We start from the raw sequence: 22,845 nt of genomic DNA, 5'->3' as shown, positions 1-22,845 counted from the left end.
CTTTATGGCTATATGAAATGTGGTCTATATGAAGACTTTATGACTATATGAAATTTGGTCTACATACAGACTTTATGGCTATATGAAATGTGGTCTACATACAGACTTTATGGCTATATGAAATGTGGTCTATATGAAGACTTTATGACTATATGAAATGTGGTCTACATACAGACTTTATGGCTATATGAAATGTGGTCTACATACAGACTTTATGGCTATATGAAATGTGGTCTACATGAAGACTTTATGACAATATGAAATGTGGTCTACATGAAGACTTTGACTATATGAAATGTGGTCTACATGAAGACTTTATGACAAGATGAAATGTGGTCTACATGAAGACTTTGACTATATGAAATGTGGTCTACATACAGACTTTATGGCTATATGAAATGTGGTCTACATACATACTTTATGGCTATATGAAATGTGGTCTACATACAGACTTTATGGCTATATGAAATGTGGTCTACATGAAGACTTTATGACAATATGAAATGTGGTCTACATGAAGACTTTGACTATATGAAATGTGGTCTACATGAAGACTTAATGACAATATGAAGAGTAAATATGAAGAAGCTCCCAGGTCGTGATGGGAGCTGTTCTACATAAGAAATATGGAAAGAGGGTCTAAATGTTTAACCAACGTCTTCAAACAGAGAAAACAGTGAAATGCTCAGTGATATTTATTATAATTATTATTATTATTATTAGTAGTAGTAGTAGTAGTAGTAATAGTAGTAGTAGTAGTAGTAGTAGTATTAATACTTCATGAGCTGATTAAACAGAACAATAAGTGGCATCAACCTAAAAGACAGAAGATAACAGCAGCAGACAAGAGTATGTTTGTGTAAAATATCACTTTATCATTAAAATATAATTTAGAACTAAATGAAATAAAAACACTGAAGAAAAGTTCTTGAAAATTTGAATCATGAACTCTGATCCGGTGAAACTCTGAATGAGTTTTGGTCTCTTAACCAGCCGTCACCATGGAAACCGGTTCAGCTGCTGCAGTGCAGGGCGTTATCCCGGGTTAGTCCGGTTCTGATCCGGGTTCAGCCCGGTTCTGGTGATCCAGACTTTATCCCCAGTCAGCTTCACAAGTTTCCATTCATATTTCTGACTATTCTACCGATCACAGATCGAAACGGACCAGCAGGAGTTTAGAGACCGTCAAAGAGGTTCTGAAGTCCGGATCGATGCGCTTCACATTGATCCGGTAACGGGTGTAAGGGGTGTAACGGCTGTAACGGGTGTATCGTCCTCCGTGTTTCTCAGTGATATAAAGGCTGCTGGTTCACTCAGCGTGGGCCGACATGAGTCGGTGCTGTTTGTCGGTGATGTTTCAGGGTTTCCGCACTGCGAGCTTTAACCGACACAGACGCGTTAAAGCGCAACAGATGTAGCGCAGTCCGGCGTGACGCTCCTAACGGACAGCACGGAACCGTAGAACCGAATCTGGACTGGAGCTGAACGAGCTGTTGTTGGGGTGCTGGATGTCCGCCGAAGAAAGAAACACATCCACTGCATCTGTTACATGTGTGATGTTCACGGAGTGTTACATTCTTAGTCCAGTTAAACAGTGAAAACGTTCAGTAACGAGACTTTAGGACCGAGTCTGGTGTGACTGGAGCGTTTTAACGGCCTGAGAGGAACAGATCCTCGGTTAACTACAAAGGTTTGTTTCGTATGCACAATCTGCTTCAAGGTTGTGGTGTCGGAGAGAGACAGAGAGAGGATCTGGGTCGGGATCGGTTCACCTGGTGGTCTGACTGAAACCAACCGGGGGATTCTATTCAACAGATGTTCCTCAGGAAAGTGGAGATTTGACTGAAATAATCGCAGCCCGGAGGACTTAATATGCGCCGAATAGAAGAATGGACCGTGGTGATCTGTGAAGTGTTCACTTTGAATCTATGACCGGTCGCTACGTTCACAGAAGAGCGAAGATTTCTTAAATCATTAGAATTGTGAACGGAGTCTGGCGTGACGGACACAGAGCGGGGATCTCCTTGGAAACAGTCCCCCGCCTCTCTCTCCTCCTCTCAGGAATGCTTGTCTCTCACATCTCCCACTAACAACCAGTGTGGTACTGGGAGCCCTCCAGTGAGCAGATGTTCTCCAGCAGCAGAATGACGGTGAACCAGTCCAGCTTTCTGTACGGACCGCTGGAGGAGCTGCAGGAGCTGGCCTTCATCGAGAGGCCAATCCGCAGGAGTCTCAAGGTCTGTCACCTCTTTATGATGATAAGAATAATACGATTAATAAGAATAAACATTAATAACATGAAGCTGCTTCTCTTCTCCATCACCACTCATGTGAATGTGTAGTGATGAAGATGAGAATGTGACATGTTGTGTGAGTCAGTGGGAGGAAGATGAGCAGAGGGGAGACCCGCTATCTGCGCAGCATGACGCAGTTTGTGTCTGTCTGTCTGACTGACCGCCTGTCTCACAGCAGACAGTCAGACAGACAGCTAGGATCTCCTGTTCTTCTGTCACTGTCACATCAATCGATATTAATAATCAATGAGTCACACGAAGTCTACTGGAAACTATTTTCATTATCAATAATTAAAATATATTGTTAATATATTGTAATATCTTTCACACATTAACACATTAAAGCATTAACATATTAATACATTAACATATTAACATATAAACATATTAATACATTGACATATTAACATATTAACATGTTAACATATAAACATATAAACAAATATACATATTGACAAATATACATATTGATATATAGACATATTGGCATATAAACATATAAACATATTAACAAATATACATATTGACATATAGACATATTGGCATATAAACATATAAACATTTTAACATATAAACATATTAACATATAAACATGTTAACATATAAACATATAAACATATAAACATTTTAACATATAAACATATTAACATATAAACATGTTAACATATAAACATATAAACATATTAACATGTTAACATGTTAACATATTAACAAATAAACATATTGACATATAAACATATAGACATATAGACATATAAACACATTAATATATTAACATATTGACATATTAACACATTTACACATTTACATATTTGCATATTTACATATTTACATAGTTACATCGTTACACATTTGCATAGTTACACATTTGCATAGTTACACATTTGCATATTTACATATTTACACATGAACACATTCACACATAAACACATTAACATATGAACATATGAATATATGAACATATTAACATCATTCATCCTCAATAATCAGTTCATGCTCATAAATGGTATATAATATAATAAATTAACGTTTAGTGTTTGTTGTGTCTTTTATTGTTATAACTGTGTTTTACTTCATTATCATCAATTATCTGAATAAACAACACTGATGATAACAAATGATAAACACTGTTATTAAATCTTTATACACTGATTATATCTGATAAATGTAAACCTGACAAACCAAAAGTTATTTACTGTTTATAACTGATTTATTCATATTAGTAAATTAATAGTGAACCATTAATCACTGATATCAGATGATATTGATTATAAAACATATTCACTTCTGTGATGAATCATCATTTTATGTTTCAACTCTTTAATAATTATAATTATTAATAATAATTATTATTGATGAACCTCAAGCTGAAGTGGGCGGGCCAAGAGCTGATCAGTTTTCTTCTTCTTCTTCTGTGTGGGAGGAGGGGTGGGGCTTCATGCTGATGATGACGTTGGCGGGCGGGGTCTGGGAGTCTTCTTATGGGCGGAACCCCGACGTCATGACGACACAGTCACACACCCATTTCTTCCCACACACACACACACACACACACACACACACACAGACAGAAGACAGGCAGACACACACACACACACACACACGCACACACACACACACACACACACAGACAGACAGACAGACAGACACACACACAGTATATTATGTAACAGATGACCCTCATTAAAGGGTTAACCTCACTGACTTTCTCTGGAAGGTGTTTTTGATTAATTTGGTCTCATTGTTAAATCATATCAGTTCATATTATATTATAATCATATTAACATTATGAACTTAAAAACTGCTACAATCTGTAATTATCAAAATGTGTTTGTTGTTTCAGACCGCAGAGGAGATCGATCAGCTGACTGTGGACGAAGACCTGAACGACATTGAGAGAGCCGTCTACCTGCTCAGGTAAGAGCTGAATACTTGTTCAGGTAAGAGCTGAATACTTGTTCAGGTAAGAGCTGAATACCTGTTCAGGTAAGAGCTGAATACCTGTTCAGGTAAGAGCTGAATACTTGTTTGGGTAAGAGCTGAATACTTGTTCGGGTAAGAGCTGAATACTTGTTCGGGTAAGAGCTGAATACTTGTTCGGGTAAGAGCTGAATACTTGTTCGGGTAAGAGCTGAATACTTGTTCAGGTAAGAGCTGAATACTTGTTCGGGTAAGAGCTGAATACCTGTTCGGGTAAGAGCTGAATACCTGTTCAGGTTAGAGCTGAATACTTGTTCAGGTTAGAGCTGAATACTTGTTCGGATAAGAGCTGAGCTGAATACCTGTTCGGGTAAGAGCTGAATACCTGTTTAGATATGAGCTGAATACCTGTTCGGGTAAGAGCTGAATACCTGTTTAGATATGAGCTGAATACCTGTTCGGGTAAGAGCTGAATACCTGTTTAGATATGAGCTGAATACTTGTTCAGGAAAGAGCTGAATACTTGCTCAGGTAAGAGCTGAATACTTGTTCAGGTAAGAGCTGAATACTTGCTCAGGTAAGAGCTGAATACCTGTTCGGGTAAGAGCTGAATACTTGTTCAGGTAAGAGCTGAATACTTGCTCAGGTAAGAGCTGAATACTTGTTCGGGTAAAAGCTGAATACTTGTTCGGGTAAGAGCTGAATACTTGTTCAGGTAAGAGCTGAATACTTGTTCGGGTAAGAGCTGAATACTTGTTCGGGTAAGAGCTGAATACTTGTTCGGGTAAGAGCTGAATACTTGTTCAGGTAAGAGCTGAATACTTGTTCGGGTAAGAGCTGAATACCTGTTCGGGTAAGAGCTGAATACCTGTTCAGGTTAGAGCTGAATACTTGTTCGGGTAAGAGCTGAATACCTGTTCGGGTAAGAGCTGAATACCTGTTCAGGTTAGAGCTGAATACTTGTTCAGGTTAGAGCTGAATACTTGTTCGGATAAGAGCTGAGCTGAATACCTGTTCGGGTAAGAGCTGAATACCTGTTTAGATATGAGCTGAATACCTGTTCGGGTAAGAGCTGAATACCTGTTTAGATATGAGCTGAATACTTGTTCAGGTAAGAGCTGAATACCTGTTTAGGTAAGAGCTGAATATTTGTTCAGGAAAGAGCTGAATACTTGCTCAGGTAAGAGCTGAATACTTGTTCAGGTAAGAGCTGAATACTTGCTCAGGTAAGAGCTGAATACCTGTTCGGGTAAGAGCTGAATACTTGTTCAGGTAAGAGCTGAATACTTGCTCAGGTAAGAGCTGAATACTTGTTCGGGTAAGAGCTGAATACTTGTTCGGGTAAGAGCTGAATACTTGTTCAGGTAAGAGCTGAATACTTGTTCGGGTAAGAGCTGAATACTTGTTCGGGTAAGAGCTGAATACTTGTTCAGGTAAGAGCTGAATACTTGTTCAGGTAAGAGCTGAATACTTGTTCGGGTAAGAGCTGAATACCTGTTCGGGTAAGAGCTGAATACCTGTTCAGGTTAGAGCTGAATACTTGTTCGGGTAAGAGCTGAATACTTGCTCAGGTAAGAGCTGAATACCTGTTCGGGTAAGAGCTGAATACCTGTTCAGGTTAGAGCTGAATACTTGTTCGGGTAAGAGCTGAATACTTGTTCAGGTTAGAGCTGAATACTTGTTCAGGTAAGAGCTGAATACTTGCTCAGGTAAGAGCTGAATACTTGTTCGGGTAAGAGCTGAATACTTGTTTGGGTAAGAGCTGAATACTTGTTCAGGTAAGAGCTGAATACCTGTTCAGGTAAGAGCTGAATACTTGTTTTGTTCAGAGCCAGACGCTACCACTACTCATATCAGGATCCCCGTGATCCAACCTGTCAATATTTAGAAGTACTGGGAGTTGATTTTGATCCTTGACTGAGAAAAGGAAGATTTTATTTTCCGCATCATTCTGATCCAGATTCCAAGTCTTGAAATACCTGTTGTCAGATGTGGAGTCCCTCAGGGCAAAATTTTAGGTCCTTGGTTGTTTAATCCAAAAATAGTCACTTGAGATGTATATTTCCTCTGTTGTCAGTGTGGGTCAGGAGGTGCAGAGAGCGAGTGTCATCAGTAACCTGCCGAGCCTCGTCCGTCAGAATCCAGCTGAAACATTCCGTCGGGTCGTACCAAAGGTCCGGGTATGTACACAGTAACATTAGTCAGAATTATGTCAGTGCTGTCGGTACTTCAGGTGGGCAGCAAGTGGACAGTCAATTTGGGAAATGACAGGTGTGTCATTCATGTAACCTGTCCTGTCTGTCTGACTCAGGAGGTCTTGAATGGAGCCGGAGCAGAGATCCAGCTGGCAGCGGCGTCGTCATTCTTAACAATCCTGCAGGACGACATCATCCTGATCCACACTCACACTTTCTCCATCTTGAAGACTGTCCTGCTGCACCTGAACCACCGAGACACAGGTATCATACAGTGAACCACAGAGACACAGGTAACATACAGTGAACCACAGAGACACAGGTAACATACAGTGAACCACAGAGACACAGGTAACATAACCTGAACCACCTGAACCATGGAGACCAAGTCAGCAGTCAGAAGTCACTGAGGACTAAACTTTTCATTGTTTAGACACAAAATAAATTCAGTCATCACAAGTTTTCAAAATGATTCTCAACCAAACTTCTGTGTATTTTCACTTCATTTTACATAAACACACTATTGTAAAACCCGATGCACATGAACTCACAGTAGATTACATTGAATTTGTTACATCCTGATACATTTACATCGATAAAAGTAAATGCTTATTTTGACGTTGTTGTTGATATTAATGTTAATATTGACATTGATCTTGACGTTGATGCTTACGTTGTGGTTGACATTAACATGAAGCTAATATTTAAACCTTCATGTTGACATTAATTTTGACGTTGCCGTGTTTATTTGACAGTGGTGAGCAACGCCTGGTTGGAGACCCTGCTGTCGGCCATCAACGCTCTACCCAAAGAGACCATCAAACAGGAGGTAGAGTGATCAAGGTTATTGATTAATACCTTTCACCAGAATTATTAATTAGTATTAGTATAGTTAAAAGTACAACATTATATCATCACTCAAGGCAGGCAACTAGATTTGGGACATGGAATGCCCAGCTCACCTCTCTACCTGTCTTTCTATCTATTATCTGTCTCTACTTCTCTCTACCTGTCTCTCCATGTTTTCCTGTTAACCTGTCTAATTGCATTGTTTTCCACATCCTGAACCTTCCTCACTCTGTTCAGTCTTCTTCTCTGTTCATTTCTTTCTGTACCTGTCTGTCTCTCCATGTGTGGGAGGCACTGTAACTCGCTGTCTCTCTCTCTCTCTCTCTCTCTCTCTCTCTCTCTCTCTCTCTCTCTGTACCTGTCTGTCTACCTGTTCAGGACTTCTAGTGTATAAACCCCAGCTGTCTCTCTCTCTCTGTACCTGTCTGTCTTTTTCTCGGCAGGTGCTGAACCCTCTCCTTTATCAGTCTCAGCTGTCTCACTCTCTTCAGGCTCGTCTGGCTAGCTGTCGAATTTTAGGAAAAGTCGCCTGCAAGTTTGACCCTCACATGTGAGCTGCAGTACTACTGTAGTACTACACACTGTGTATTGTGGTACTACACTCACTATATATTGTATTACTACACACACACACACACACACACACACACACACACACACACACACACTGTATACACACACTGTCTACTGTAACACTACAAACACACTATATACAGGTCTGTCTTAAGACCTGATCCCCTACTAACAGGTCTGTCTTTAGACCTGGTCCCCTACTAACAGGTGTGTCTTTAGACCTGGTCTCCTACTAACAGGTCTGTCTTAAGACCTGATCCCCTACTAACAGGTCTGTCTTTAGACCTGGTCCCCTACTAACAGGTGTGTCTTTAGACCTGGTCTCCTACTAACAGGTCTGTCTTAAGACCTGATCCCCTACTAACAGGTGTGTCTTTAGACCTGATCCCCTACTAACAGGTCTGTTTTTAGACCTGGTCCCCCACTAATAGGTGTGTCTTTAGACCTGGTCCCCCACTAACAGGTGTGTTTCTGTGTATCAGAGTGAAGAAGGACCTGCTGCCTCTGGTCCGGTCTCTGTGTCAGGATGTGGAGTTGGAGGTCCGGTCCTGTATGTGCCGTCAGCTGGAGAACATATCTAGAGCGTCGGGGTAAACGTCACAAACACTGAATGAAACAAACACAAACAAACCTCCCGCTGTGATGTCACCGTGTTTCTCCTTCAGGGTGGACGACACCAGGACCGAGCTGCTTCCTGAACTGGTGGAGCTCGCCAGAGACGAGGAGAGTGGCGTCCGCCTCGCCGCCTTCGACACCATCATCAACCTGATGGAGATGATGGACGGTGGTGAGTCAGACTGTGAGCTTCATATCTACATGAAGTCACCTTCTCTAAACCTCTTCCTCTCTCAGACGACAGACTGCATGTCGTGGTTCCCATGGTGATGTCCGCGTGCGAGACGTCGCAGGCGGACGAAGCCGTCGTGGCGTCTTTGTCGTTCCAGTTTGGGAAAGTCTGCAGCGGACTGGCAGGTGAGACTCTGATGTCACACAGTAGAAACAGTAGAGTCAAAAGCAGAGTGAGTTCACATCAAGGCGGCGCGGGGGTGGGCAGTGGTTAGCAAAAGGTTTTTGGGTTTGAACCGCCGGCCATCTTGAGATCTCCTGTTTGGAGTTTGCATGAGCTTCTCTTAAAGGAGGACCAAGACCGTGACTGTGAGTTCTGGTCCAGGTGTGGAGAGCGTTGCTGTGAGTTGTTGTGTCTCTGATGAGTGCTGGTTGAGTTGCTGTGTCTCTGATGAGTGCTGGTTGCGTTGCTGTGTCTCTGATGAGTGCTGGTTGCGTTGCTGTGTCTCTGATGAGTGCTGGTTGAGTTGCTGTGTCTCTGATGAGTGCTGGTTGCGTTGCAGGCTCCCTGTCGGACGAGGAGAAGGGCCGGTTGCTGCAGAGGTTTAAGGTTCTGTGTGTCACTGGGTTGCAGACTGAAGGAAACCAGACTGACTGCAATGAGTCAACGCTGATCCGTTGCAACTGTTGCTACAACCTGCCGGTACAATCAGCAACAGAGCTTCAGGTTTCAGTTCAACATTCAGTCCTCCAGACGGCTAGTGTCACTTCCTGTTTGCTCTCCCTCTCCAGGCCATGGTGGTGTTTGTTGACTCGACTCACTTCCTGTCAGAGCTCTACCCGTCTTTCTCCGGTCTTTGCTGTGACCCGCAAGTCAGCGTTCGACGAAGTGCTGCAGCCAGTTTCCACCAGGTGAGATAACAGAGACCACATGAACAACCAGCATCCTGGTTATGGGTCTGTTCTCTGAGACTTTGATTGATAATGGGGTCAATGAAGTTTAAGGGAGCCTGGTTTAAGGAAGGAACCTGAAGGTTTCATCCTCTTAGCAGGAAGGAGACCAGGACCCTGAAGCAGCTGTTGAGGTACATAAGGTGTAATATAAAAAACACAGAAGTCAATTGTTGAATTTTGAAGTTCTTTGACTGTAAATTTTCCGACTGGCAGAATAAAACAACAGCTCTTTATATCAGTTCATAGTTTGTAAGTCTTAAAGCCATCTGCTCTGATGTCACATGTTTGACTCCGCCCCTTCCTGTCAGGTGGTGAAGCTGCTGGGTTCAAACGTCCAGCTGGTCCACAAAGAGCTGCTGGCTCTGCTGCAGGATGAAGCTCTGGAGGTCAGTCATGACACAGTGGGAATGTTCTGGTAGTTTTCTGGTTTTTGGAATGATTTGTAGGTTCTTCTTTAGTCATTTATTTTGTATTTGTTTTAGACTTTTTTTATTGATTATTTGTTTAGACATTTGCAGCTCATACTGAAATCCAAACCTCTCAATGCACAAAACGTTGAACAGACCGTGTGTGTAGCTTTGTATTTCTAATGTTGTTTCTCAGAGCTTTGATTGTTGTTATTTCAGGTGTTGGATGCTATCATGAATCACCTGGAGGAAACTCTGGAGGCGGTTCTGACCAGAGGAGAGAACCTGGTGCTGGACAACAAGGTGGGAAAACCAGCCTCCAACACTGAAATGAGGGTTAATATCTGTGTGTTTCTTTTTCCTGTTGCCTCTCTAATCTCAGTTCTTTCGTCTCCTCTGATTCTTCTACGTTTCCTTGCGGTTCCTGTGGTTCCTCATCAGTTCCCGGAGCTGCTGTCGGCTCTGCTGTCGGTGGAGCAGAAGGTCGGATGTTCTCTGCGTTGGCGGCTGCATGAGAAGTTGCTGCAGCGTTACAGCTGTCTGGCCCGACTTCTGCCTGGAGAAGTGCTGCACCAGAACTTCTCCCCCCGCATCTTCACCATCCTCACCACTAATGTCAGCACCTAGGACACACAACTCACGACTCACGACTCAATAAAGGTGAACCAGGTGAACAGACAGCTAACCCCCCCCCCCCCTATGCTTGTTGCTGTTGCAGAAGGTGTTGCCGGTTCAGAGAGAGGCGGCTCGGACATTCTGCACATTCCTGCGTTACAACCGCAAACACGAGCAGCGTCAGGAGATGATGGAGCGACTGATCCAAGGTCAGAGTACTGTGGTCCTTCAGGTGGTCTCATGTATGAACAGAGGACCTCATAGGCCTCCCTGTGACATCCTTTTGAAAGGCTTTTCTTAAATCCATCAACATCTCTTGTACTTCTTGTCTAAGTTGCTGCAGTCAGAAGACAGATCTGTTGATGGTTCTTCTGGTGTTTCAGATCTGGCTCAGGGGCGGAGCTACTGGAACCGCTTGAGGTTCCTTGATGTTTGTGAAACGGCCTCTGAGATTTTCTCCAGAAAATACTTTAACAAATACTTCCTGGTTCCAGCGCTGGAGCTGGTCCACGACCCCGTGGCCAACGTCAGGTAGGTCTGTCAGTGAGACAGGTAGAATCTGTCTCTCTGGCATCAGATGTGACAAACCTGTCTGTTTGTTCACCTGTCTGTCTGCTCACCTGTGTGTCTGTTCACCTGTCTGTCTGCTCACCTGTCTGTCTGTTCACCTGTCTGTCAGGTACAAGCTGTGCCAGTTGTTGCCCAGATTGCGTTCATCGCTCCGCCTGCCGGCCGACAAACAGCTGCTACAGCAGCTTGACTTCTGCGTCCAGAAACTCCTCTGCAGAGAAAAAGACAAGGACGTGGTGGCCACGATCCGTAAGGTAACATCTGGACTAACTGAGACCAGTACAGAAATCCTGTCACTTTCTGTAGGTCTAGGATTAATGTAGTCTACAGAGACCAGCACAGACCCACTATCAGAGGACTCTGTGAGAATAATAACATGTGTTAAATGTGGTCTTGTTGTTTTTCAGACAGTCCTGGAACTGGACAAACTGGACCTGGCGGAGCCTGTAAGCACCTTGTTTTCCTAAAGGACTGATCTGTAAATCACAGCTGAGAGTTTGGGTTCACTTTAAACTCGATGTGCCTCCATCTAGTGTCTTGTGTGTTTGCAGTTTCACAAGAGGCAGGAGAGGGATTTACTGGACCAGAAGAAGGAGAAGGAAGAGAATCTGCTGCTGGAGATGGTGAGTCTGAAGCTTATAGATCCTCTTGAGTCTGAATCACTTCCTGTTTTGTTTTCATGACGTCGCCTCTGTCGTCAGGAACAGCTGGAGCGCCAGCAAAGTGAAGGGAAGCTGAACTCAGAGAAACATGCAGAGAGAAAACGTGAGCAAAAGTCAAATTTTTCATGAAGATGATTCAGTGTCTGCCGGTATATTTTCACTCTGGAGTATCTGGATATATGTAATGGAAAAGTGTATCTTTTTGGCTAACTTGTATTCTTGGTCAGAGTTTATTAATCATAGTGTGTTTGTGCTTTGTAGTCCAGTTTGTAAACTGTCTTTTTTTGACAGGAAGAGACAGTAAAACCAGTCTATCTGCGATCAAATCCATGTCTGTGTCTTCATCTGGAAACACCTTGTCGTCCTCCGGTAAGAAAAGATATTAATATTAAATATTAATAAAAAAACGACAAGCTGCAACTGTTTGTGTGGCCACTGAGAACATTTTCCACTGGTGAGCTTTGAACACAATCAATTAACTCCTGTTCAATTAGTATTCATTAAAAGCTAGTATCAATAGTTTTGCTATCGATGAAATGACAAAGTGAAACCAGTGTGACATGTTGTTTCTCTGGTTATGATGAACCTCAGAAGAAAGATCATCTTGTCTTTAAGGAGCTTCGTAGTGAGTTTCAGCTCATTGTTTATCTTCCCGGCTCATTGAAGAGGAAGCCGGGGACACGCCCCCCTCAACATATATAACGTGAATCCCCCCCACAGCAACAACAACATGGAAGTAGCTGCACACTTTTATTTTGAAGAACTGCTAGAATAAAAATCCTAGCTAATGATGGACATTTGCACTAATTTCACGCTCAACGCTTTCTAGAGTCGTTTTCAGAGAATTAGCTGTAAAAAGCTTCGGTTCACTACCTGCTCAGCAGCAAACAGCAGACTCGGTTAGAGACTAGCTGCTGAACAGAGTGGAGCATTTAGCAGCTAAAGAGACACATATTTCCCTCAGGAGGTGGTGGAGACCCAAAACAGAGCTAAAAGAGAGGATATTGGACTCACTTTCATCAGGTGACACAAACACAAAGACTCCTATGAATCACTATGTAGCTTCGTAACCACTGGATGTTCAACATATCAACTTAAAGGCAATGATATGTTAATGTTGTGTTCACTTCCTGTTTCTGTTGAAAACAAGTGGACAAAAACATCAGTTTAAAGGTTGTAGAAGTTCACAGTATTACGTCCTGCAGGTGACACAACATCAAATCGACTTTGTGTAGCTGAAAACATCTTTAAGTCTTGGGAGTTTGGTAAAGTGGAACAGTTTCTGCACGAGTCACAACATTAGTTGAGTATTCACAGGTTCGGTACCTGACAGTAAACGTAGCAGCTTATCTCAGGACATCGTCAATACAAACCATGATGATGATGATGATGATGAAGATTCTTCTTCTTACAGGTAAAGAGATGAGGAAGGCTAAACTGTCGAGGAGTCGATCTCTCAGCAGTCAGCCGACGACGTCCAAACCTGCCAACTCGGACCGACCTCTGTAAGACCCGCAAGCCTTCCTTCTCTTTAAACTCTAAACACCAGCTTCAGGTTTCAGTCTCTCAGGGTTCAGTAGCAGAACCAGAACTGTTTAGTGCCAAGTATGTTACACAGACAAGGAATTCTGCTCGGTGAGTGGTGCGTTACAGTAAACTCAATAGTATAAGGCATCCTTTAAAAATATTAGAAAATATGACAATTTACAGTCAAATATGGTAAACTAACAAACAAATAAGAGAACATTACAAGTGTCAAGTGTATTTTAATATAGAAAGTTGTGCAAGGGTGTGTAACTGTAATTATTATCACATTTTAGTTTTCATCACCTTTCCGTCGTCGTTCACTACAATAGTACAAAGTCTTTACTGTGACATTGACCTGCTCGTCAAGGTTCAAGGTTTTTAAATTGGGTTTTAACGAGGAAGGACTGGTTCTCTGTTGGGACTTTCTTTCATTTAGCTGCAAAATGCTCCAACACTCTGTCCTCGAGGTCGTTCATGAGGCTGATGAGAAAGGTTTGGTTTAAGGAGATAAAGCTGTGTGTCGTCAGCATACGAGTGTTTTTGGGGGAATCATGTACTTAGAAACAGAAGGGGACCGAGGACGGAGCCGATCCTGTTCTGGATCTACCAACATGTCTCCGTCCACTGGATCAAACGCCGTGCTGAGATCAAGACAATCTGTGATCTGATGCTGAAAACAAGGTTCAAGTGTTCTTAATGTTTTGTTTTCTGGCTCTGTGTTTCAGGAAAGTGAAGGAGATGAGCAGCATGTCTGGACCCGGGAAGTCCTCCATGTCACTGAGCAAAGGTACCACCTCCTTATTTAACACAGGCTCTGCCTAAAGTCAGGTAGTGGTTTTCAGGACTGCAGAACCACTAGGGTTCGGGAGGACACATCTTTATTCACACATCACTTGTGTTTTATAGATGACCCCTTGAGGACTGCCCATTTCTCTACCGTGACCCAGTCCACCTCCTCCATGCCAGTCCTGATCCGCAGCAACACCACCAGCCTCCTGGAGAGGGCCAGTACCCTGGACCACAGGACCAGCAGCCTAGATCAGAGAGATCATAGAACCAGTACCCTGGACCACAGGACCAGCAGCCTAGATCAGAGAGATCATAGAACCAGTACCCTGGACCACAGGACCAGCAGCCTAGATCAGAGAGATCATAGAACCAGTACCCTGGACCACAGAACCTGTAACATGGACCACAGGAACAATATGATGGAGCAGAGAACAGGTACAATGGACCATAGAACCACTACCATTGATCAGAGAGACCACAGAACCAGTACCTTGGACCATAGAACCATTGACCAGAGAGACCACAGGACCAGTACCCTGGACCATAGAGACCATAGGATCAGTACCATGGATCAGCGCAGTAAAACAATGGACCGGGGTTGTGGGGTGAAGGACAGCCAGTCCAGAAAGCTGTCAATGTGAGTGCTTACCAAATGTTCTGGAGGTAGAATTCTACGAGTTAATGATCCCACGTGTTTTTTACAGTTTGTAACCCAAAGCCCGCTCAGACCAGATCCAGAAGTGGCCCTCATACAAGGCTCTCTCTGAGTTTATTGAACCAATCACGTCTGAGACCATCCCTCCCTGAATCACTCCTCCACAGTAATTCAAGGAGGGTCAACAAAACCCTCTGGATTAGTTTCAACTAGTTCAACATGGACCAGATGTTTAGTCTCTTGTGGTTCCACTGTCACAACATAAAGGAATCCTGTCCAGCAGTAACTTGGGTTTTACCTGGTTTATCCCCATTTTAACCCTGTTATTGTTTAGTCCAGACTTAGACCAATCCTTGGACCTTAGTTTAGCTCTACTTTGACCCAGTTTTAGCTCTAAATAATCGTTATCTGATCCCCAACCGAACCCTTCACTTTTTCATCTACGCTTTAGTTTATTGATTCTTTGTGGCTCACTTGGCCCCAATGGCCCATCGTACTCCTCGACCAACCCTTATTCATCCCTGTGGTTGTTTACTCTGATCGTGTGTTGTTTATCCTGTTTTAGTCTTTTCTCTTGTTTAATCCATCTTTGAAGCAGCTGTAAACAGGTAGCCAGCGGATGCTCATTGTGTCCTATAAACACCGTGAACCAAAGCAAACCAGAAGGCTTCTGATACTAAAACCTTGTCCTGTTGCCTGATTCTGGATATAAATACAGAATTTATTGATAGAGATTAGTTTCTGGTTAAACCCCGTCTAAACTCTGGATTATCTCAGTTTAGCCCTGGTTTTGTTTACTTTAGTCTTAATTCAAATTCAAATGATTTATGAGCTGTTTTGTTTTTTATTCTACAGAAACAGGAAGTCAAACTCTTTCAGCGTCCAGTCAGGAAGAGACTGAAGATGACGATGTCATCGTACCTCCACCAGGCCACGAGCCAACCAGCAGTCAGGGTTAACAAGTTTAAAGACGAGTAAAGGCTTACCCAGAATGCTACAGGACATCTGATCTACTGAGCACTGTGTATTCTAATAATCTCATCCTGTCTCCTGATTGGTTCAGTAAACACATTCAAACTGTTGCTGTGTTCTTATTGGTTCGTGTTCCACATGAATGTTCTCTGACTCCATATAACTGTGTGTTGATTGTTTTTTGGAAAATGTGATGTCACTGTGCTGTTTGATGACATCATGTGTTGTGTGACAGAAGTTAATTTTAATGTTTTACACGTTTTACATTTATTTAAATAAGTACAGGATGTTTTCACACATGCGAACAGTACAAATGCTATGATAGCGGTTGTCATGCTAACTAAACAAAGTCATCAGTTTATCATTAGTTATTAGTCTTTAAGTGCATTTGAATGGTTTAAATCAAACCCAGTTACACCAGTAACTCTAGTGTATCCACCATCACAACATTGACCACAAATAGACCCTTTTACAGAGTTACAAGCTTTAAACACTGAATTAAAACTCTTTCCAACATCTAAACGTCTGTTTCATGTTCTCATGTTACAACCCGGTGTTTCACTTTAACCAGTGGCCGTGTTGACTGGTGACTCAGCTGAATGTGTCCCTCGTATTAACTTAAAGGTTGGTGGATAACAAACAGATCATTTAGTGACTTGTAGTGGGTTAAGGGTTAGGTTTAGTTAAGATTAGATTAGATTAGGTTTAGTTGAGGTTGGATTAGGTTTAGTTAAGGTTAGATTAGGTTTAGTTACACTAAATTTCTCCTCCACATGTTTCTATGTGGACACTAAATATTTCTACTTAACACATCATCATCGTTTACAAACTGTAAAAGGGTCTATATGTTGTACTACTCCTGATACTAGTAATAGTATTAGTACCAGTAGCTCTAATACTATTACTACTAACCACACGTCTCCTCGTGTCCAACCTTAATGGTATATGACCACTGACACAAACAACAAATGACCAGTTCAACCAGTGTCTGTAAGTTAGGACCAGCTTAACCAGTGTCTAAGTTAAGACCAGTTCAACCAGTGTCTTAAGTTAGGACCAGTCCAACCAGTGTCTAAGTTCAGACCACTTTAACCAGTGTCTTAAGTTAAGACCAGTTCAACCAGTGTCTAAGTTAAGACCAGTTCAACCAGTGTCTTAAGTTAGGACCAGTTCAACCAGTGTCTTAAGTTAGGACTAGTTTAACCAGTGTCTAAGTTCAGACCAGTTTAACCAGTGTCTTAAGTTCAGACCAGTTTAACCAGTGTCTTAAGTTAGGACCAGTTCAACCAGTGTCTGTAAGTTAGGACCAGTTTAACCAGTGTCTAAGTTAAGACCAGTTCAACCAGTGTCTTAAGTTAGGACCAGTTTAACCAGTGTCTAAGTTCAGACCAGTTCAACCAGTGTCTAAGTTAAGACCAGTTCAACCAGTGTCTTAAGTTAGGACCAGTTCAACCAGTGTCTAAGTTAGGACCAGTTTAACCAGTGTCTAAGTTAGGACCAGTTTAACCAGTGTCTGTAAGTTAGGACCAGTTTAACCAGTGTCTACGTTCAGACCAGTTTAACCAGTGTCATTGGGTCATAAACCAGAGTGTTGGACACATTGATGGTGGTTGTTGTAAAGTCAGAGGCTCAATAAACTTCTTCCTGAATGATGAAGCTCATCATCATCGATGGTTTAGACAAAACATTAAAGTACTTTAGTGTAAAATATGAAATGTTCTCAGGACCTTCAGATGTATCTAAAGACCCCTCAGGGGGTCTCAGGCCTCAGGTTTGGTTTATTTACTTCCTGGAGGGATCGACCACGCGGCCCATCGACAGAACGTCGCCGCTCGTCTGCTGGTAGACGATGAAGACGAAGGGCCTGTTGACGGTAAGGCGAGGAGGAAGAGTAGAGGAAGTGCTGGCTCCGCCTCCTGCGGTGATGTCATTGCTGCTCTCGTCGACAGACAGGACACATTTATGATAAACCTGAAAAAAACAGACAGGAAGTGTTTCACAATAAAAGACCAAACCAAAAATAGAGACACAATAATACAAGTAATTCATTAAAAAAAAGATAAAAACAACATCAGATCTCTGATGCAGGACCTTACAGACCGGTCCGACACCCCCACAGTCCCATCAGATCTCTGATGTGGGACCTTACAGACCGGTCCGACACCCCCACAGTCCCATCAGATCTCTAATGCGGGACCTTACAGACCGGTCCAACACCTCCACAGTCCCATCAGATCTCTGATGTGGGACCTTACAGACCGGTCCAACACCCCCACAGTCCCGTCAGATCTCTAATGTGGGACCTTACAGACCAGTCCGACACCCTCACAGTCCTGTCAGATCTCTGATGTGGGACCTTACAGACCAGTCCAACACCCCCACAGTCCCATCAGATCCCTAGTAACTCACCTGTGTGAGTTTGAGTCCTTCAGATCCACCAATGTTGCTGATATCAGCGTCCTCCTGAAAAACCTGCGTGATGTCGAGAGTCTGCAGGACGTCCCGCAGAGAGTAGGAACGCTCTAACAGGAAGCGAGGAAGCTGCACCTCCAACTTCCTGTTTACAAAATAAAACATCAGAATTGTTGGGTTATGTAGGGTTCATTGTTTCTGTTAAATAATCACTAAGAGACAACAAATTACATAAATGAACAAGGTAGGAGATAAGGAAGCAGGAAAGGAAACCAGGTGTCTCACGTCCTCTTCAGCTGTCTGATCCAGGTCTGGATCTTCTCTCCAGTAACTTCCTCTTCGACGGCGGTGACGTCCACACCTTCATCAGGCAGCAGAACCAACATGGCCGCCCCACCCGCCATCGGCAGCTTCAACACGCCGACCTTCACCGAGGGGTCGTAGGCCAGGAAGTACTTATCGGACCTGAACATCATGGGAACCATGACGACGTCATACCTGCCCACGTAGAAACGCTCGTCCTGAGTGAAGGACGCGTTAAAGGATGGACTGAACTGGGCTGCAACACAGACACAACTTTATTAATACAGACAGACACAGAGAGAAACAGACAACCACGCCCTACTATAGATAGCCCCTCCCGACGGGACAAAGCCCAGCCCCCTGGGTGGTTGCCCCGCCCTTATGTCGTGTTCACACCAAATGCAGCGCCAATTAATTTGCACACCTAGATTAGATACAGGCGTAACACGAATAACGCAAAAACAGGAAATTTGCCACATTTGTGTCATCACTGATGCAGGCTGAAAACTCACCACTTCAAGAAGTACTACCCTGAGCCTTCCACTTAGCACTTATTGTGTTAAGTGGAAACTAATAAGTATTCATATTAATTTGTTTCACTTATTGTATTCGTATTAGTTTGTTTCTGTACTTTTGCTCTGGTTTATGCTCTTGGATGCTTGTTTAAAAAAGGAGATGCACTTATGACTTCTGGTGACTAGTAGTTCTTTTGATTACCTATGTTGAACACACTTATTGTAAGTCGCTTTGGATAAAAGTGTCTGCTAAATGACTGTAATGTAATGTAATGTTGAATGAGATACAAAACTATGTGTATAAAACTGTGTATAAATGTATAAACCATAAACTGTTTATGGTACAAACAATAAAAAAGACGCTCCCGTACGCATACAGTATATGACAATATGTTGGGTGTTGATGGAGCTGCTACAATGTTAGCTTAGCTTAGCACTGATCAATCCAAACTCACAAAACAAGTATTTTAAAAGTTATTTGCTCGTCGTCTTGCGGAGAGAACAAACAAAACATGAATTCAAACTTTTACTAATCTGCATCATTATGTAGTTATTTCTGCATCACTTGTGTCTGTTTATTGTGATTAAATCACAGCTAAATGTTTATTTCGTGTTGATACATCTGCAGTAAATCTGCTTATTTAATGTTTACACATCTGTTATAAACCTGTTTATTTAGTGTTTATATATCTGTAATGAACCTGTTTATTTAATGTTTATACATCTGTAATGAACCTGTTTATTTAATGTTTATACATCTGTTATAAACCTGTTTATTTAATGTTTATACATCTGTAATGAACCTGTTTATTTAATGTTTATACATCTGTAATGAACCTGTTTATTTAATGTCTATACATCTGTAGTAAACCTGTTTATTTAATGTTTATACATCTGTAGTAAACCTGTTTATTTAATGTTTAGACATCTGTAGTAAACCTGTTTATTTAATATTTATACGTCTGTTATAAACCTGTTTATTTCATGTTTATACATCTGTTATAAACCTGTTTATTTAGTGTTTATACATCTGTTATAAACCTGTTTATTTAGTGTTCATACATCTCTAGTAAACAGACACGGTGAAAACAGCTCCAGATGATGTTATGAACCAGACAAGAAGGAGTTTAGTTTCCAGATATCTGAGACTTCTACAACAAGTACTAAACAGAAATAGAGGTTATTTCTTTCATTGTTGATGGAGGTTAATAAATGGTTTAGTTGATAACAACTTCCATGGAGATAAGCCACTCCCCCTTTCCGTCTAGCGCGAATAAGCTGAATAAACACAAATGATCTTGTGAGTAACGCTGCGTGAACATTTTGTTAGTTGTGAACGCAGCGTTAGACGCTTACCCTTAAAGAAGGCGGTGGTGGCCAGCAGCAGCTGTGTGTTTGGGTCCAGGTTTGTCACCAGCTCCAGGACCTGGTCTCCTGTCTGCTCCTGGGTCCAGCGGTTGATGGTGTCAGTGGCTTCCTGCGGCACCGTGTAAACCAGACTTTGAGCGTTACCCCCAAACTTAGTCTGAACCAGGTCCAGGTACGAGGACAACACTGGAAAGCCTTGAGCCGGGAGGACGGCCACGCCCTGCTTCAGGTTCTCCTGTTGGACGGCGGTCCTCAGACTCTGAAACAGGTCTAAGAACAGCAGAGACTGTAGTCTCACAGGTATGAGTCACAATACTGACCGTCCTCTAGACCTCTAGACCTCTAGACCTCTGACCTCAGACCTACCTGGGAGGGTCTGCGGGTCCAGTCCAGTCAGGCTGAGTCCCTGCAGCAGCTGGTCCCGGGTTGGTCCATTGGAAGCGCTCACCAGCGCCAGCAGCCCAGCGGACAGCGTGAACGTAGACAGAAAGACGTTGTCGTCGGTCCGGCTGGAGACGGCTCGGTACAGTCGGGCGGCAAAGTCTGCGTTCCTATTGGTCAGATCCTCCACCGACGGACCAACGGGCTCAGAGGAGCACAGACTCAGGAGGAGGAGGACCAATGAGAGTGGGGCGGAGGGAGTCATGATAACAGCGCCCTCTGGTGGACGACACAGTTCACTGTTACACCACTGTTTTATTCTCTTAATCTATAACAATAAAGAGTTTATTATTCTGTTACACACATTCTCTTCTAACGACGTCATCAATAACCTGCTCATTCTATGAATAAAGAAATATAAATGTAAAGTCATTTTAATGTTTTCTGTGATGCATTCGACACAGTCAACCATGACACACCACTAGAAAGACTAAAAATCTGGGTGGGACTCTCTGGCACAGCACTTAACTGGTTTGAATCCTACCTGAAGGACAGAGAATATTTTGTGTCTGTAGCTAATTACACATCAGAGCTGACTAAAATGACATGTGGTGTTCCCCAAGGTTCAATACTGGGGCCTCTTCTGTTCAACATCTACATGCTTCCACTAGCTCAGATTATGGAAAACAACAAAGTGTGTTATCATAATTATGCAGACGACACAAATCTACATAACTATATCACCAGGAGACTATAATCCCATACAGGGGCTGCTAAATGCATTGAACAAATCAACAACTGGATGAGCCAGAATTTTCTTCAATTAAACAAAGATAAAACAGAAGTAATTTGTTTTGGTATTGAGGACGAACGATTGAAAGCTTCAATCACTGACATTAAAAACCACAAACCAAGCCAGAAGTCAAGGTGTAGTTATGGATTCAGACCTCAACCTGAACAGCCACATCAAGACCATCACAAAACCATCCTCCTATCACCTGAAGAACATATCAAGGACTAGAGGACTTATGTCTCAACGTGTCCATCATTTATCTTCAGTAGACTGGACTACTGTAACGGTGTGTTCACAGGTCTCTGTAAAAAGTCAATCAGAACACTGCAGCTCGAGTCCTCACTAAGACCAAGAAAGTGGATCACATCAGTCCAGTTCTGAGGTCTTCACTGGCTTCCTGTCCAACAAAGAACTGACTTTAAAATCCTGCTGTTGGTTTATATAGCACTGAATGGTTTAGGGCCAAAATACATCTCTGATCTGTTGCTACCTTATGAACCATCCCGACTCCTTAGGTGGTCTGAGACCCTCAGCTCCTTTAAATCCAGACTGAAGACGTTTCTGTTTGCTGCCTTTAATTGAAACCCATTCAAGGATATTAATCAATTTACTGCATTTCTGCATTTTATTACTGTATTCTACTTCTTACACTGCTTTTTAATGTTTCAATGAATGTTAATTGTTTTTAAATCTTTTCTTTTGTCTTGTTTTTTGGTGTTTTTAATGGATTTATTGAAGCACTTTGAATTACCGTGTTGTTGAAATGTGATGTACAAATAAACTTGCCTTGACGTATTGATACGCAGCTGACGTCAGACAGTAAACAACAAACAATAGAAAACAAACAGTCTGACCTCAGACAGTAAACAGACAGACAGACAGATATCTATCCGTCTATTGATGACGTATTGATACACAGCTGACGTCAGACAGTAAACAACAAACAAACAATAGAAAACAAACCTTCTGTTGATGTTATTTGATCTTTGATGTTTTGATCTTCGTCTTTCTGCCCTCGAGCTTCACGAGCTGCGCATCACCATCAAGTTCGCGAGCCGATCAGTCAACATCACTTCCGGTCTTATTTCTCCAAAATAAAAATCGTGTCTTTTGTGTTCAGAAACAGAAACTACGGAGTCCCGGAAGTCCTGCACGGTGATTTTAACTGTTTAAAATAAAATAAAACAAAGATAAAACCTGTTTGTTTGTCTCCAACAACGGGCTGTGCTCGCGGGTAGTTTCACACTTTTATTTTGAAAGCGGATTCTCCAGACCTCCGGTCACTTGTGTGGGCGAAGTTACTGC

General features: G+C 42.5%; 2 protein-coding genes across 3 annotated transcripts; one reads left to right on the top strand and one right to left on the bottom strand.

Annotated features, from left to right (window-relative positions):
• The first annotated feature begins 1,097 nt into the window (after positions 1-1,097).
• ppp4r4 (protein phosphatase 4, regulatory subunit 4) lies at positions 1,098-15,877 on the top strand. Of its 2 annotated transcripts, none has more exons than XM_068709201.1 (25): positions 1,098-2,237; positions 4,138-4,211; positions 6,292-6,394; positions 6,526-6,673; positions 7,165-7,238; positions 7,702-7,808; positions 8,314-8,421; positions 8,497-8,618; positions 8,684-8,803; positions 9,181-9,320; positions 9,410-9,529; positions 9,880-9,957; positions 10,198-10,281; positions 10,420-10,593; positions 10,697-10,802; positions 10,977-11,124; positions 11,273-11,417; positions 11,571-11,609; positions 11,715-11,786; positions 11,871-11,928; positions 12,117-12,194; positions 13,240-13,330; positions 14,078-14,139; positions 14,259-14,778; positions 15,652-15,877. In XM_068709201.1, exons 1-25 carry the CDS (start codon positions 2,127-2,129, stop codon positions 15,695-15,697), a joined length of 2,928 nt encoding a protein of 975 aa, XP_068565302.1. In that variant the 5' UTR covers positions 1,098-2,126; the 3' UTR covers positions 15,698-15,877. The 2 variants fall into 2 exon arrangements, with proteins under 2 accessions (XP_068565302.1, XP_068565300.1); XM_068709199.1 differs by having other exon boundaries at positions 11,865-11,928.
• A 248-nt stretch (positions 15,878-16,125) lies between these two features.
• Positions 16,126-22,614, bottom strand: LOC137871387 (protein Z-dependent protease inhibitor-like). The gene is made up of 6 exons (XM_068709202.1): positions 22,504-22,614; positions 20,733-21,026; positions 20,355-20,636; positions 18,466-18,739; positions 18,178-18,325; positions 16,126-17,739 (listed from the first exon to the last, which is right to left on the bottom strand). Exons 2-6 carry the CDS (start codon positions 21,010-21,012, stop codon positions 17,551-17,553), a joined length of 1,173 nt encoding a protein of 390 aa, XP_068565303.1. The 5' UTR covers positions 21,013-21,026; positions 22,504-22,614; the 3' UTR covers positions 16,126-17,550.
• Positions 22,615-22,845: the final 231 nt, after the last annotated feature.

Source organism: Cebidichthys violaceus, unplaced genomic scaffold, assembly GCF_023349555.1.
Source record: "Cebidichthys violaceus isolate CVI_PGR_0920_01 unplaced genomic scaffold, fCebVio1.0.p SCAF_14, whole genome shotgun sequence".
Lineage (NCBI taxonomy): Eukaryota > Metazoa > Chordata > Actinopteri > Perciformes > Stichaeidae > Cebidichthys > Cebidichthys violaceus.
This window is presented reverse-complemented; position numbering and strand designations above follow the sequence as displayed.